The sequence below is a fragment of the Motacilla alba genome, chromosome 3 (assembly GCF_015832195.1).
Source record: "Motacilla alba alba isolate MOTALB_02 chromosome 3, Motacilla_alba_V1.0_pri, whole genome shotgun sequence".
Classification (NCBI taxonomy): domain Eukaryota; kingdom Metazoa; phylum Chordata; class Aves; order Passeriformes; family Motacillidae; genus Motacilla; species Motacilla alba.
In genome coordinates, this window is record NC_052018.1 from 64252049 (window position 1) to 64266780 (window position 14732).

A 14732-nucleotide genomic window follows, 5' to 3' on the forward strand; every position below is an offset into this window, starting at 1 on the left:
TACTGTGTGCAATCAATTTAATAGCATTACAGAACAACAAATCCATGCCTTTAGAACTTGATTAATCAATATGTTTCTTAAACCAAAGAGAAACCCAGACTTAAATAAAACAAAATCTTTCACAGGAGCAAGTTTGAAAGCAGAACACATTAAATATTTTAAATTGTTGTTGTTAACTGTTTCAGTAAATGAAAAAAAAAGATTGGAAGCCAGTATTTTGGTCATAAAATAAAAAGTATTTCTTCAAAACAACTATAGCAAATATTCCCTGAGAATTAAGAATCAGCAACAACTATTGCCAAATTGTTTTTTCTGTTACAGTGCAGAAATGTTACAGCACATTCTCACCATTCAAAGATCACACAGCAAGATTAAAGGCCACAGTTTTTATTTACTATGTGCATCTTCTGGATGCACTCATCTTTCAAAAGAAATAAATCCAGATACAACAACCCTCAGCATTGAAGCTAACCAGAACATGAAGGGAGAGAAGGCAGTTGAGGAAAGATTTAATCCATGTGCTGAGTGTGCATGTTCAGAATTCCTAATTTTTCCCCCTGTGCTAGGTTTTCTAAATTTTCCCTTCCAACTGATAGGCCATGGCAGCATTCTGGAATAACCCACTCTCTCTGTCCCCCCAGAAACATGCATATAAAATACACACCTGCCACCAAAATGTTCCACTCAGACAAGCAACTTGTAATCAAAGCAGAAAAGGGAGATAAAACAGAAGAGTGGAGGAACTATTGAAGTTGAAATAATCAATTTTAATGCCTAAAATTAGATTTTATGGCCCATGGTACTGCTGAAAGCTGCATGCAGCACAGCTTTATTTTGCATTATTCCTCAGCACACAGAATTAAAGTGCAGTAAACGGTTCAGATTTGGTACAGAGCGCTGTCATAAAAAAAGATAAAATCTATTTTTTTGTTATTAATTCAACTCAAAAATATGTCAGTCTGGGGGCAGTTTGCATTTGACCAAGAAAAATACAGGATCCAATTGGGATCCAAATTGTCATGTTGTAGAAAAAAGTTTCTTCCTGTCCAGCCCTTTATACCTCACCAATATATGCATGTCTCCCTTTGGCTACCTGTTAGTTCCCTGGCTCTTTCTCCAAGATTGAACAATCATTCTTTCCTTGCAATCTGCAGGTCTTAGCTCAGCTGAATTCTTTCCTTCATTGCTTCAAAGCACCCAGCAGATCTGGCAGTGTCTGCTATTGGTCGATCTATGAGTGCTGCAGCCCAGAAGGGTAGAGCATTTATTAACACCACTATGAAAACCTGACCAGAGATCTGCAAAGACCCAACCTGCAGTGAGTCTTTTGATGGTAGTGGTAGTTGAGATGGGCTAACAGCAGAAAGGAGACAGTTTTAAGAAGGTAAAAAAAATGGCTAGCAGGAAATGAGGAAAGAAGGCTAACACATACCAATGAGTGCTGCAACGCTATCACAGTTTGATCCTGAAACACTATTTAGAGATGTTTGGATAAACATAGCATCTGAACATCTCTACTTGCCCCAGAAAACTTAGATAGAAGTACCAGCATGTGGGCTGAGGGGTCAAACTGGGAAGGCAAAGTACTCAACATACCTAGAACATGTGCATATTGTAGTGACTGCTATAGTTTGGCCATGCTGGATCTGCTATGCTTATATCATATGACTAATCTGCATGTATATAGGTCAGCTGGTCTGGACATCACTTCTCACTTTGGCCAGGCTGTCAGAGGTCCAGAAACACTGAATTTATGGCCACATTCCACTTCTATTTCTTGGAAAAACTTTCTAAGTGAAAATAGAAGACAAGTCTAATAGAAGAGATGGTTGCCCTATCTCTAAATCTCAAGGATTGTGATCCAATTAGTTTTGTATATATTTCATTTTTTCATAACCATTTTCTTTATTATCAGAGTATCTTTCTACATAACTTCATCAACTGTTTTACTCAAAGAGAGCTAAAGGAAAAATATATGAAAATAATCTTTACCATCTTTGTGAAGCGGCGATCAAAAAGGTCAAACAAATCAGCTGGCTACAAACTATGACATTTACTGTCGATCAAGAGTAAATGCATCATATTGCAAAAGAAAATAATGCAACATGACTCACAGCAAAACATAAATGCATCTGGGTGATACAAACTTCAGTTGACATTACAGTACTTTACAGTAAAAAGCCTTTATTTTATTTTCTTTTCCTTTCCTTTCTTCTCTTTTCTTTTCTAAAGTGACATCTCAAAATACACTGCCACTTTCTTTTAATCTTTATAAAGAACAAGAAGATTCAGGCCTCTACTCTCATCATTAGCCAGATCACAAAATTGTGTTGGTTATTCAGCTCTGAAGACACCACTGATATCTGCTATGGCCACTCTTCAGCCTCTGAGTAGCTGTGGAACATTTTGCTAGCTCAAGTACTACCTGCACAGTGAAGCAAGCCCTGAAGTCTCCACATGCTCAAGTGCACAACACTCCATTCATGAAGTTCTACTTATAAAGAGACACTGCGAGATTAGTGACACTGTTGACACTTCAGCACAAGTCTGGTTGTGGGGGAGAGAGAAAGGCTCCTGGCATGTCAGATCATCTTCTCTTCTAAACAGGAACTGCCAGACATGATGGAGTATAGATTTTGACTAGTTCATCCCAAGCACAGTCCACCACCTACAAAGCAAACAAAATATTTTTAGGTCCTTCACAAATATAATTTTTACAAAAACCACAGGGAACTCAATGCATATTGTGGATTTAATACCAGTTGGTACTCCGACTTACCATGCTTCAAAATTGTAACATAACTAAACTGGTTTTGGTTTGTTTTTTTTTAAACTTTAACTTTACTGAATAACATGAAAATTAACAATCTCCTGTTTTTCATACTCCTCATGAGGAAAGCAGGGAAACCTTTGGGTTTCAATTGATTGATCCAAATAGGCAAAAAAATGTAACTGAAAATTAAATTAAGGAAGGACACACAAAAGTCCAGACCCCGCCATGTTTCTTCTCTTTATAGAGTGTTAGGATCCTTTCACCATAATATCTAAACTTTTAATGACCAAATCTGAACAACCTTCTTATACTTGCAGATACAGAAATTTGTTATAGACATTTTCCTAATGTCTAGCGCTGAGGAATGGAAAACCAAGAGTTCAACAAAACTGTACAGGAAGTTTCCTGAAGAATTAACCCAGACTTTCAGTCTCACACTTGATAAGCCATGAGGTCACTGTCAATTGTTGAGAGGAGAGATGTGTATTTGCTGATCATTGGGATTTGGGGGCCATAGTGCTGCTTCAAGCACTACCTAGACCCCCACAAGTCTAATAAGAAGTGGTACCACTTCTGAAAAAGGCATCTTATAAACACAGTGACTGATCTGAGTATAACCACAACTTCTCTGAATTCATCATCCCAGGCTCTATCCTCGATGAAGGCTTGAACTTAAAACCAGAAACCCAGGTTAACCTAAGTCTTCAGTGTTTAAAGATCTTAATAAATAGAAGGACTTCAAGGAAAAAGACTAGAGAATGCTTTATGTTTGAAAATTAATTGAAAATGCACTTCAGAATCTGTAACAAAGTGAAAGGGTTCACCACACTGACAATTACTCAAGAAGATGACCTAGATATGATATATATTCATAAAATATTGTAGGAGACAAGAATTAAGGCAAATAGAAGAAAGAGGAGAGCTAAAGAGAAAAAGCTGAGGAGGCCCACAAATAAATGCCAGCCAATCTGGCTGAAACCATATTGCATTATCTTTACAATGTCATTTCCAGTTGGGATTACAAAAGATACAGTATTGAATCCTCTGCACAACAAGCTTCCTTCTGCGGCAGCCTGCAATTCCTGTTCTCTTCCAGAGCCAGAATGAACAGCTGCACACTAAAAATTTGGAAATCCAACTACAGTATTTGATTTCAGACTATAATTAGCCCATTTTGTGTTTACTATACTGCACTATTATTCATTTTTATTGCTTCCTTAGCTGGTTCTACTTAGTTATTTGAAGTGCTTTCCATATACATCTAAATGGGTCAAAAAAACTCTTGACAATATGTCTGTCTATTCATACGACACAATAGAGCTTTCTGTAGCATAATGTTCTGCTGCATTGCAGTCTCTCAAATCATACCAAAAAGAAAATTTGAGTTTTCCTCTAAATGCTGTGTAGAAGCTGGCAATCACATAAACTGCAGGTTTTTTACTATTCTCCACAGCTACAGATCAATGTTCCATAGGCAATACTTTCTATTTTTGTAAAGAAACAAGACTCAAAAATAACATTTGGAAAAAATCCCATGGGAATTCCCACCTGTTATCAATGTAATTAACATCCCTGAAATTGCCTCTGAACAAATATAGTTATAAAACCATTTAATCTAGCAACACTAAAAATAAACAGGGGATACTAAAGGAGTTTGAAAAGGATCACATGCAATAAGTTGCCCAACTCATTGACTTAATGATACCACGTGAAAGGAGAAAATGTAGCCAGACAACAAAAGGAAAACAAAAGCTACAGTAAGTAACAGTGAATCTAGTTCTCTTGTGCAGGAGGAAGTGTATAATGAAATACTGATACCAGAAACCTTGATGAAAATACACATGTGAAGTACAGAACACAGGTATCTATGGGAAACTGGGACACTGCAGCATGGCAGAACATTAAAAAATGAATGACATTTCCATTTCTCCTTACTTTCTCCAAAATACAGGCAAGACTGTCAGAGAAAAGGGGCAACTGTAAGCTAGGAGTGCTGCAGCCAGCTCTTTTTGATGGAGAGTGGCACGTGGCCCTTTGCAGTAGCTCAGAGATTGTCACTGCCTCAAATACAAATGACTAAGATGAATCCTAAGATGAAGAGGACTTGTTCATGCAGCAACTGCATCAGTTTACAAAATGTCTTCTCGCTGCATTTTGCCTTTTATCTTGTGACCTGTCTTATACAGTGGTCTTACCACAGTTGTACAACAGTTGTGTGCCTTTCCCCAGAAGAGGAGAATGTGGGATACTGAATGTAAGTGCTTTGAAAGTATTTAGAGATGTCAGTTCTCCTGTGACATATGACCATTTTCAATACCTACTTCAAAGCACTTTAGCCTTTTTAAAAAAATAAAATAAATGGTACTTAAATATTAAAATAGAGATAGAAATTTCATTGGCATGAAGGCTCATCCAGCACACCACAGTAAATAAACATAGCACACAAAAAGGGGCAAGTTCCTAGAGTTTATATTTTGATCAATGAGATGATCTTGACAGGTGAAGAAAAGTCCTCCTGTGGTGGGATGAAGACAAAGGAAAACTGAAAATGGACTACACTTGATTTGCACACCTGATAAAAATTCCTCCATTAGGAGCACGCAGGGATGGAAGTTTGTCATCCTGTAAAAAATGTTTGCTGTCTTGTGGACAAATTTTACTCTGATATTCAAACAAATCTCACTGATTTCAGTTTTTAGAGGGTGCATGGTTTTTTGGGTTGTTTCTTTAAACTGACATGCCAACAGAATAGAGGACAGTTTATTTCAGTTGCTAAGAACTGTATAAATCACAATATCCTTTTAATATTGACTATTTTGCACAGCATATTTTGTATATCATGCAACTTTCATTCTCATTTATGAATACTCTTGTAACTATAGAATGCATTTTACTACAGCAACTTTCACCTCTTGAACGGCAGGGAAAAGCAGAATAACTAGAGCTTAATTGTAAAACAAGAATATTCTTTGTTGCACTGACTGGTGTACTATAGCAAGAAATAACACAAATAGAAGAAGCATTCTAAGCCTGGTAATTTTCATTGTAACTAAAGCTACATGGAACAAAGGCAGTCTAACAAAATGACATTTATTAATTGTCTTTAACGCTTTTATTTCAGTAGCAAAGCTGAGGCACCAGTATATACACTAAAGGTACTATACTGTTGTTACTGCAGAATAAATATCTTGCCAATTTCTCCCCAGCAAAAATACAAAAACAAGTACAAAAAATGGGGATCACTGTATTTCTCTCCAAGTAAAGCCAAAAAAAGCAAGCAAAGAAACAAAAAAACTGCAGTCATCCCAGAAAGCTATTTGCTTGACTAGAAAATCATAGTTCAGCACAGCTAAAACAGCTATCCTGTATTTTATTGAAATGTTTATCCTTGTGCCAGAGTATAACAATGTTTTCCACCAACTGATTTAATACTGACATCCATTCATTTATCAGAGCCATTTCCATTGACTCACTAACTGATTTACTCCCTTGACAGGCCCTCTGTTTCCTATTCATCACAATCATTTTGCCTTGCAATAGACTTAGACCTTTTCCAGCACCCGGGGGCAATCCACTCAGTCTAGTGCAATTACCTGCATGACATTCTGCCTCTTTACTCTTCAGAAGAAGCAAGAGAACAAGAGAAAACTCCCAAGTTAGCCACTAACTTTTTTATTCAGCACTTGAAAGCACAATAAATCTGCTAGCATAATCAAGATTAAATATATTCAAAAGAACAACTAAAAACTTAAGAGTTCAATTACCCTTTATGAAATGGTTTAATCAGAACAAAGTACAGCCCTCTCTAGATTAATATCTCCAGAACTATCTTGGTGCCACTGAGTTTCCAGAGTACTCATAATGAATCACGTGATAATATGTAAATGGGCCTGAGAGAGACCCATTTCTCAGCTTCTCCCCATCCCATTTTCAAATGAGACCTGTCTTTTCTCTTTTCTGTAGAAGAGCCAGCAGAAAAAAAAAAATCAGTTCTTGACTCTCATTACTTAAGCTTCCCTTCCTCTTTTAGTTTCTTATCTTCTGTGTCTTCTCAAACATAACTTAATGGTCTATTTATATCATTATTACATGTTTTTGAGGGATCCTGAACATCCTCTAAGCTTGTGGGATGGACATTAATTGAACGTAAAGAAAGTTATTAGGTTTGCTACTCATCAAATTATTTTCACAGGTGAACAATAAAACTAATTGGTCAAGTACATAATGGATCATGCATGAGTTTAAACTCATTCAATAGCTATCTTCTTCTCAAAAATCTGGACCACTACTCGCTGTATTGCAGTAAATAGTTATTTAGTTATTTGCACAATTTTTACAACTACTATGGCCTGTTTGGTTAGGAGTTGCCAGAGTGAACTGCATGACACCAACCTTTACATGAGACTGAAAGTGATGGGAGTTTGCAAATAAAACTTTTTATTTTCAATGTGCAGTAACACCAAGATTTTTTTTAATTTACTTTTGAGAAAACACACCTTGATTTAATTATTATTTCCAGTAAAGACAAAATGAAACAAACCTGGAACAGAACTTCTTATAAAGATCTAGGTTAAACTAGAGTTACCAGAAACAGATGCTCCAAATGCTGCTTAAAAATCAGTTTCTTTCTTAAGGAAAAAAGAGATAAAATACTTCAGGGGCATTATTTTCCACATTGTAAAGACATGTCACAAAGAACTGATCTAAGAAGTCGAGAGCTGTCTCATCATTTGTTCTGTTGCTCTGACATGGTAATGGGAAGATGACTTGGAAGTTATGCCACTCATTCCTAAATAGAAGTCTTCCAAGTGTGCTTTCACCAGTAAATTGTAAAATAAATGGAGATGTGAGTTGCAGGTTAGGAAAAAATCCTTCAAAAATATCCACAGATTTGGTAGCAATTCCTCAGTACTCTAAAATTAGGAGAAAGACATCACCTCAGTCTTCCAAGAACTGGTTTAATTGATAAGTCAATTTTAAGTTCTGTAGAAGGTACACTGGAACTGCAAAATGCCTTTCTGTGCTGATACTGACCTTGGTGACCCCAAATGCAGCCGATTTCCACCACTGAAACTGTTTTCTAATGACCCTATTCAACCTTCAAATTCATCCTTCAGCTCAGAGTTAAGTTCAGTTCCTTCCTTTTGGGATATAATCACAAATAATCATAAGCCAAACAGTATTTTCAGTAACAGCTGCAGCATCCTGCTGTCTTCCCCTGAGTTTCACTAGTGCAATTCACTAGGACTTCTCAAACGTTTACTGGTCATGCAGGAGAGTAACAGAATCCACTACACTGAGTAAAAGATGAGGCTCACAGAAGCAGCAAGTATTTGTAAGCCATTGCACCAAATAAAATGCACAAGCAAAACGTTTACTGAGTAAGAAAGTACTGTCTCCCATCCTTCCTTTTGATACTTCCAAGTATCAAAATTGATTTTCCTCTCCAAACACCTGCAGCTTTTACAAAATTGTGATGCCCGACAGAAACCTTTCCAAACACCAAGAAACTTTTGCTGGTAATGGCAAATAATGACCACTACTCATAATTGCCTGGCTTTGACTTACACAGTGAAAGTTTAATTTTCACAGTTTGGGAAAGACATACAGTAAGCACCACTAAGAAACAGCTCCTTCTTTTAGCCCCTCCAACTCAGTAAGGTGTTCAGATTGGTTTAACACTTGCAGCTGGTGAAATCTGATATTTTATGGAACAAAATCCACTCTGAAGTTAGGTAAGTAGACTCTTTTTATCTCAAAGAACCAAAGAAACTGCATAACTTCAGTAGCATCCCAGAGAAGGACCATAAGGAGAGACTAAAATGAAGTAGAGATAGTGTTATAATTATAGCAGTGGCATAGCCACAACAGCTGGGTGGAAGCTATCAGGTCCTTAGTAATTAAGTGTAAAAGATAAGAGCAAGTGATCAAAAGAAAAAAAGCAGAGAGTATCTGTTCTTCTGTACATTTCCACAAGATGTAACTCCACTTTTATATGGAACAATCAACATTTCTGAGCCTCTTGAGCATCCACAATTACTTTAAATGAACAGCAAAATACATAGCCAAACAGCCTTACTAAAGACATCATCTGCATTTATATTTGGCTATACTGGTTAAGCCAGCTTCTGCAGCCCCCCTGTCCCTTCTGCTTCCTGTGCTGGCACAGCTAATGCAGCATACTGCAAAAGCTGCACAAAGAAAACAAGCAGAACAAACCTGCACACCAAAACTTGACTGATCAAAAATTTCCCCACAAAGCTGGATGAATTTAGAACTAGATTTAAAGCTATCTTCATGGCAGGCAGGTCAAGTGTATATAGTTTGGCCATGGCCTCCCTCCAGCTAGTAAGAAATTACAGTTTTAAAATTTTAGTGATGCAGGATACCATCAGTGTCATTGGATCAGCAGACCAATGCAGGCACCTCTTCTCATCTCAAAGTACCACTGGCCAGGTGCAAGGAAGGAGCAGACAGTGGTTGGGCAGAACATGCTGGTGACACCCCACAGCTTTAGTAAGAAGAGAGTGGAAGTTCAGGAAGGCCAAATCACAAGGCCAGTGTAACAGAGAGCACAAGAGCCACGGGTACCACACTGGTACCATCACTGTCTCCACAATATGGGGTGCTGTGTGTGTCATGGTTTAATCCCCACCAGCTACTGAGTACCACACTGCTGCTCACTCACCCCAATCCCACCAGGTTGCATGGGGAGGAGAACTGTAGCCAGAAGGTTAGAAAATACAAGTTTCCTCCCAAACTTGTTGTCAGAAATAGCTATTTACACAGACAGCTGCCCTTTTGTAGTGCAATTATGATCCAGACACACACAACCACAGTAGAAGCAAATCCTAAGTGATCACTATTTGTGTTGTACACAAGTTATTCTAAAACCTAGACTTCAGCAAGCATTCAGATAACAGATGATTTTGAACTAGAGAACTGACAGTTCATTATCATTTGGAGCTGAACATTTTTAATTTCCAAAAGGAGCACCTCAGCATGGTACATTGTGGAGTCCTGTTCTGATTTGGCATGTCACAGATGTCTAATGTGCTTTTCCCATACCAAGTGCTCACTACACCACTTGCCATCACTCCCACTGAAAATGACAGATCCTTGCAGTTTAGGAATGTCATTGTTCATAGCACAGAAGTATAGAGAAATTGAAAGATTCCTCTCCTGTTCCCATTAGATGCTCAATCCTGTTCTCAGCAGCACAACAGAAAGCCTGACTCTATGGAAATCAGTGATTTATACTTTCCACTGGCAGTGTTACAGAGTTCAGAACAGATGTGAGGTGCAGCTAAAGAAGATTTTCAGACAAAATTCAGAGTGTCAGGTTTTCTAACATTTGTGTTAGGCAAAATTCTTTGGAAGGGCTGGGTATCTTTTGTCCATTATTTAAAGAAATCCATTATACATGTGTATTTTCTATTCTTTACATACTTAGGGAAATAATTTCAGAATCAAGACAATAAGTGAATGTTTAAAGGATCTGTACTTTTATCTGCATCATTAATGGATTGCCTGAAGATATTTAAAATGCATTCATGACTCCCATATGGCATTTAACCTACAATAGAAGAAAAAGGATGCTTTTAAATAAAGCTGCACAACTAACACCAAAGGAAGTTACCTACAGCATGTAAACACAGCAAAATCCCAGGAAGAGATGGCTTAAAGGAGTATGATATTTTTATTCATCAGACCATTCACAGATCACACAAAGGAAAAGTAAATATAAGGAGAGAAGTAAGAAATCCAATGAGCTACAGAGCACAACTCCATTACATAGTCCAGCATTACAAGCCCCAAATAAGGAGTAGTTTATAACTTACTACCATTTTTTAGTCCCTACATACATCCTATGTCTATCTAGTGTATATACAAGGAAGCAAACTTCAGTTGTTTTTCTTATCCCTAAAATTTGGAAAGAACTATCTGGTTTTAAAAACTCCATACTCTTAATGTTGCTGATAGGGTAAACAGATTTTTCTCAGTTCTTAATACTACACAATATCACAAATTTAACAGATTTTTGGTGCTTATGGTCTTGTCACTGTTCTCATATGTGCTTAGGCTACTTTGGCTGAAAGCTGGAGTTGGAAGTATTTTCTCCTGGAAAACATGCCTGGCAAACTCTCACATCAGCACTTGCAGTTTAACAGAGCAATACACAGAATATCAAGAGGATCATTTCTGTTTATGCTTTGCACTGCAAAATGCACATTTTTCTATACACCTGAAAGTTTGTTTGTTGTCTCAAATTTCTATGAATCTAATACTAACATTATGGTGGGGGAAAAAAACCCCAAACTAAACAACATCTGATTTTTAAAATTCAAAGCTTTCAAAAAAAACTTACTTTACATAGAGGCATATAATCCAAAACAGATACTAGAATATTTAATTAAGCACAAAGGAGTTTACTGTTTCATCTAGCTAATACTAGTGTCTCTTCACATTCCTTATGATCAGATTTTTTTCCACGTTGCCTGCCTTAGCACAAGAACCAGCTTGCCTGCATGTACCTACTCTCTGCCTGAGGGTTCTGTTCAAAGCTCAATCAGCTCCATAGGAATGTCTTGTAATTCCTAGATTACTAGCTACTTAATCACAGTATCTATTCTGAACACTTTCAATAATGCATATAATTTTCCCTTGATGTGTAAAAAAATACTTTAAAAATGCTGAAGTTTATTGTGCAAAGCCAAAGAAAACATAATCTGTCTAGACAACAAAAGATATCATTAAGAATGAAAGCAAAGGTTAATGACCAGAATGGTACTTAATTTGAGCATAAATGAATAGCTTGTCCATTATAAATAAAATACCCTGCATTCTCCCTGGATCCTTCTCTTTCTCCCTGGAGGAGAGAAGCAGTTCAAATCTGAAGTCATAACTCCTTACAAAGCAAACAGTGAAAATCACAAATCATGCAAATAAATGAAGAAAACAAATAATGGAGCTCATCATCAGATTTATAAAGAACAGATATAAAGACAATCTACATATTGGGAACAGCAGCATAACATTTAATCAAATAATCTTTGTTGGATGGATGCAGAAGCCAGGGAAAGACTCCAAGGGCTCATACTGGAAGCAACTATTGAGAATGGTTTGGGCTGGAAGGGACCTTAAAGATTATCTAGTTCAATCCCTTCCTGACATACACAAGGATACCTTTCACTAGACCAGGTTATTCAAAGTCCCTTTCAGCCTGGACTTGAACACTTCCAACCACAACTCTAGATAACCTGTTCCAGTGTCTCATCACTCTCAGAGTAAAGAATTTCTTCCTTATACCTACCAATGATCTCTCAGCTTGAAGCCATTACCCCTTCTCCTATCACTACATGTGCTTGTAAAAAGTTCCTTTCCAGTTCTCTCAGAGGATCCCTTTAGGTACTGGAAGGCTGCTACAAGGCTTCCCTGGAGCCTTGCTTTTCCAGGCTGAACAACCCCAACTCTCTCAGCCTGTATTTGTATGAGAGATGCTTCAGCCCTCTGATCATCTTCATGGCCTTTCTCTGGACTCATTCCAACAGGTCCATGTCCTACTCAGACCTGAACAAAGTATACTCAAGGTGATGTCTCATCGGTCTTCCTATAAAAATGGGGGTTATGTTTCCCTTGTGTTCACTCATTAACTTGGTGAGAGTTTAATTTTATCACAGATTTTTAAACTTCTTTAAAAAAAAACCCATTCACAATTTGCATTGCTGTGATATCCAACCCTCAGAATACATTAAATCAACTCAATGGAAAAAACCAGAGGACTATCAAAGCTGTTGCAAATGCCAAACTTCTGTCTGGAACGCACATTGGCACTCAGTAAATATGGATATGTACCCCAGATTTTTAGATTTTGTGCACTAAGCCTAACATCAGACTTGTAGAATTTCTGCACAGGAAAACAGATACCTGAATGCACAAATCTCTCAGTGTTGATAGGTATGCACGCCATCATTTTTCTTTTTTCAATGTAGAAGTGCATGTGCACTTCTCTTTCAATTCATTATCTACCATGAAGCAATGGGCATGCAGTCAAAGTAATCACATCCTCAATACAAAATGAAAGAAAAAATATTCTCTTTTCATTCAGACCAAATGCAAACCCACCCCAACTTCATGGAAAACTGAACTGGGCTCAGCACATGCACTGCTGTGGGACTGTGAAGCCCTAATGCCTGCTACTCCCTCCGGACCCAGTGCAGCCAAATCACATCTGTGTGGTCACTTGGGATGAAGTCTCCATCCCCAGCAACTGGCCTTTAAGTATTCTTGCCTTGCACTGATGAAAAATAACCTGAATCTTGAAAGCTCTTTTGAGCCTTACAAACTTCCACATGTGGTTCATAGCATGGCCTTGTGTATAGTTACTGCAGCACCACTGAAGCAACAGAATTTAAGGAACAACCAACCACACAGCAAACCTATCAAGCTATCATTTAGCTAGAATGGTTCCATGTGTAGTAAGCTAAGTATTGGGCCAAACTTACACCTTTCTCCTGTGTCCTTTTACCAGCAGAAATTACAATGGTTTTAATTTGCTTTGTCCAAACAGAATGTGAATGCAGATGTTGCAATTTTTATCTGGGGTAAAAAAAATCGTTATACTGTGAATTTGAGAAGAATCTAGATGTAAATTATATCTCTCTATATAAAATAGATCTATTATATGTTAAATAGTGCATTAGGAACAGTTAATATCCTTACAGTAATTTTTGTGTGGAAAACTAAAGGCTTTCTCATTTTAAAGTAAAAAATTAACTTGAGTTTTTCAAAGTTTCTTGTCGAAAAGTCATTTCATACTACAAAAAAAGAATCCTCTGTTTACAAAACAGAAACAATTGTAGCAACAGAAGGAGAGGGGAATCCTTACAGAACCAGTACATAAATAAGGGCTACTGATACAAGGTTCTACTTATTCACTTTAATAGCTGAGGGTTTTTGAATTTCAGCCACAGATTGAGCTTCTCCTAGTCCTCTAAACAGTATGCTAAACCAGGCCTAGGCATCATGTGTGACACTACCAACATTTAACTTGACGATTTAAGTAGATGGAAGAAAGCTCTGTATCTCAGCTTAGCATTCTAGACTCTTTGCCACTATTTTTCCTTCTGAAACAAAATACTTCATTTTCTCAGAACTCACCATGGCTTTCAGTTATCTGATTTTGCAATATTGTCTGGTCTGCCCTCCTCTCCTACCCAATGCAATGAACTGCTTCACAAATAAAAATGGACCTGAAATGAGGTTTATTTGATAAGCATTCAGCCAGACTCACTTCCAGAAGCTTACTGCAATCCGGTGACTTATTCAGGATCTGAGTCCTGCAGCCAAGCCATGACCAAAAGTGCCTAAAAAAGGCAAGTGAAAAGTAAATGCATCCCAGCTCTTACCTGACCACGGTTGTGAAGACTTAAATCGAGACCACATGTAAATTCAGTGTGATGCTCAACTGTTTCCAGCAAAGGATTAGGCTTGGAAAAGTCCCAGAATCTATAGAGAGAATAAAGGAGGGAGAGAGAAAGGGAAAAAAATCAAACAAACCACAATTAAAGTAATTGAAAGGCCATTTCAAAAATATAATGCAAGATATTGACGAATCTGTTGCTGCCAGGGTATTTAAAAAAGCAAACTCATCCATTTAGGAAACATAACAAATCATACTCCTGGTAAAGCCATCTGCTGATTTGCATAAATTAAACCCCACTGGGCAAAGCCATCTTTGTGTCCTGTTGCAGAAGCTGAGATCAGAACTGGCACCAAGGAGCAGTCATTGGGACATCATTAAAAGAGAAGAAAAAATGTAGGCTAGAATATTCTTGTTATATTTCTTGATGGCTGGGGAATTTTATCCCTGAAAGATATTAGCACAATTTGTGATTTTTCTCAGTTTTTGGCATCATTAAATACTTTATTTAAATAAAAATTACACACTCATTTAGAG

The 14732-nt window shown here is 37.4% G+C and overlaps 1 protein-coding gene across 1 annotated transcript in view; it reads right to left on the minus strand.

Annotated features, from left to right (window-relative positions):
- The window catches only part of PEX7 (peroxisomal biogenesis factor 7), a 42471-nt gene continuing 27739 nt past the window's right edge, over window positions 1-14732 (minus strand). Inside the window, exons 9-10 of the mRNA XM_038130972.1 lie at window positions 14182-14281; window positions 1-2668 (exon numbers count right to left, since the gene is read on the minus strand). Coding sequence (XP_037986900.1) covers window positions 2600-2668; window positions 14182-14281 — 169 coding nt within the window. The 3' untranslated portion in view covers window positions 1-2599. The remainder of the gene's footprint in view (window positions 2669-14181; window positions 14282-14732) is intronic.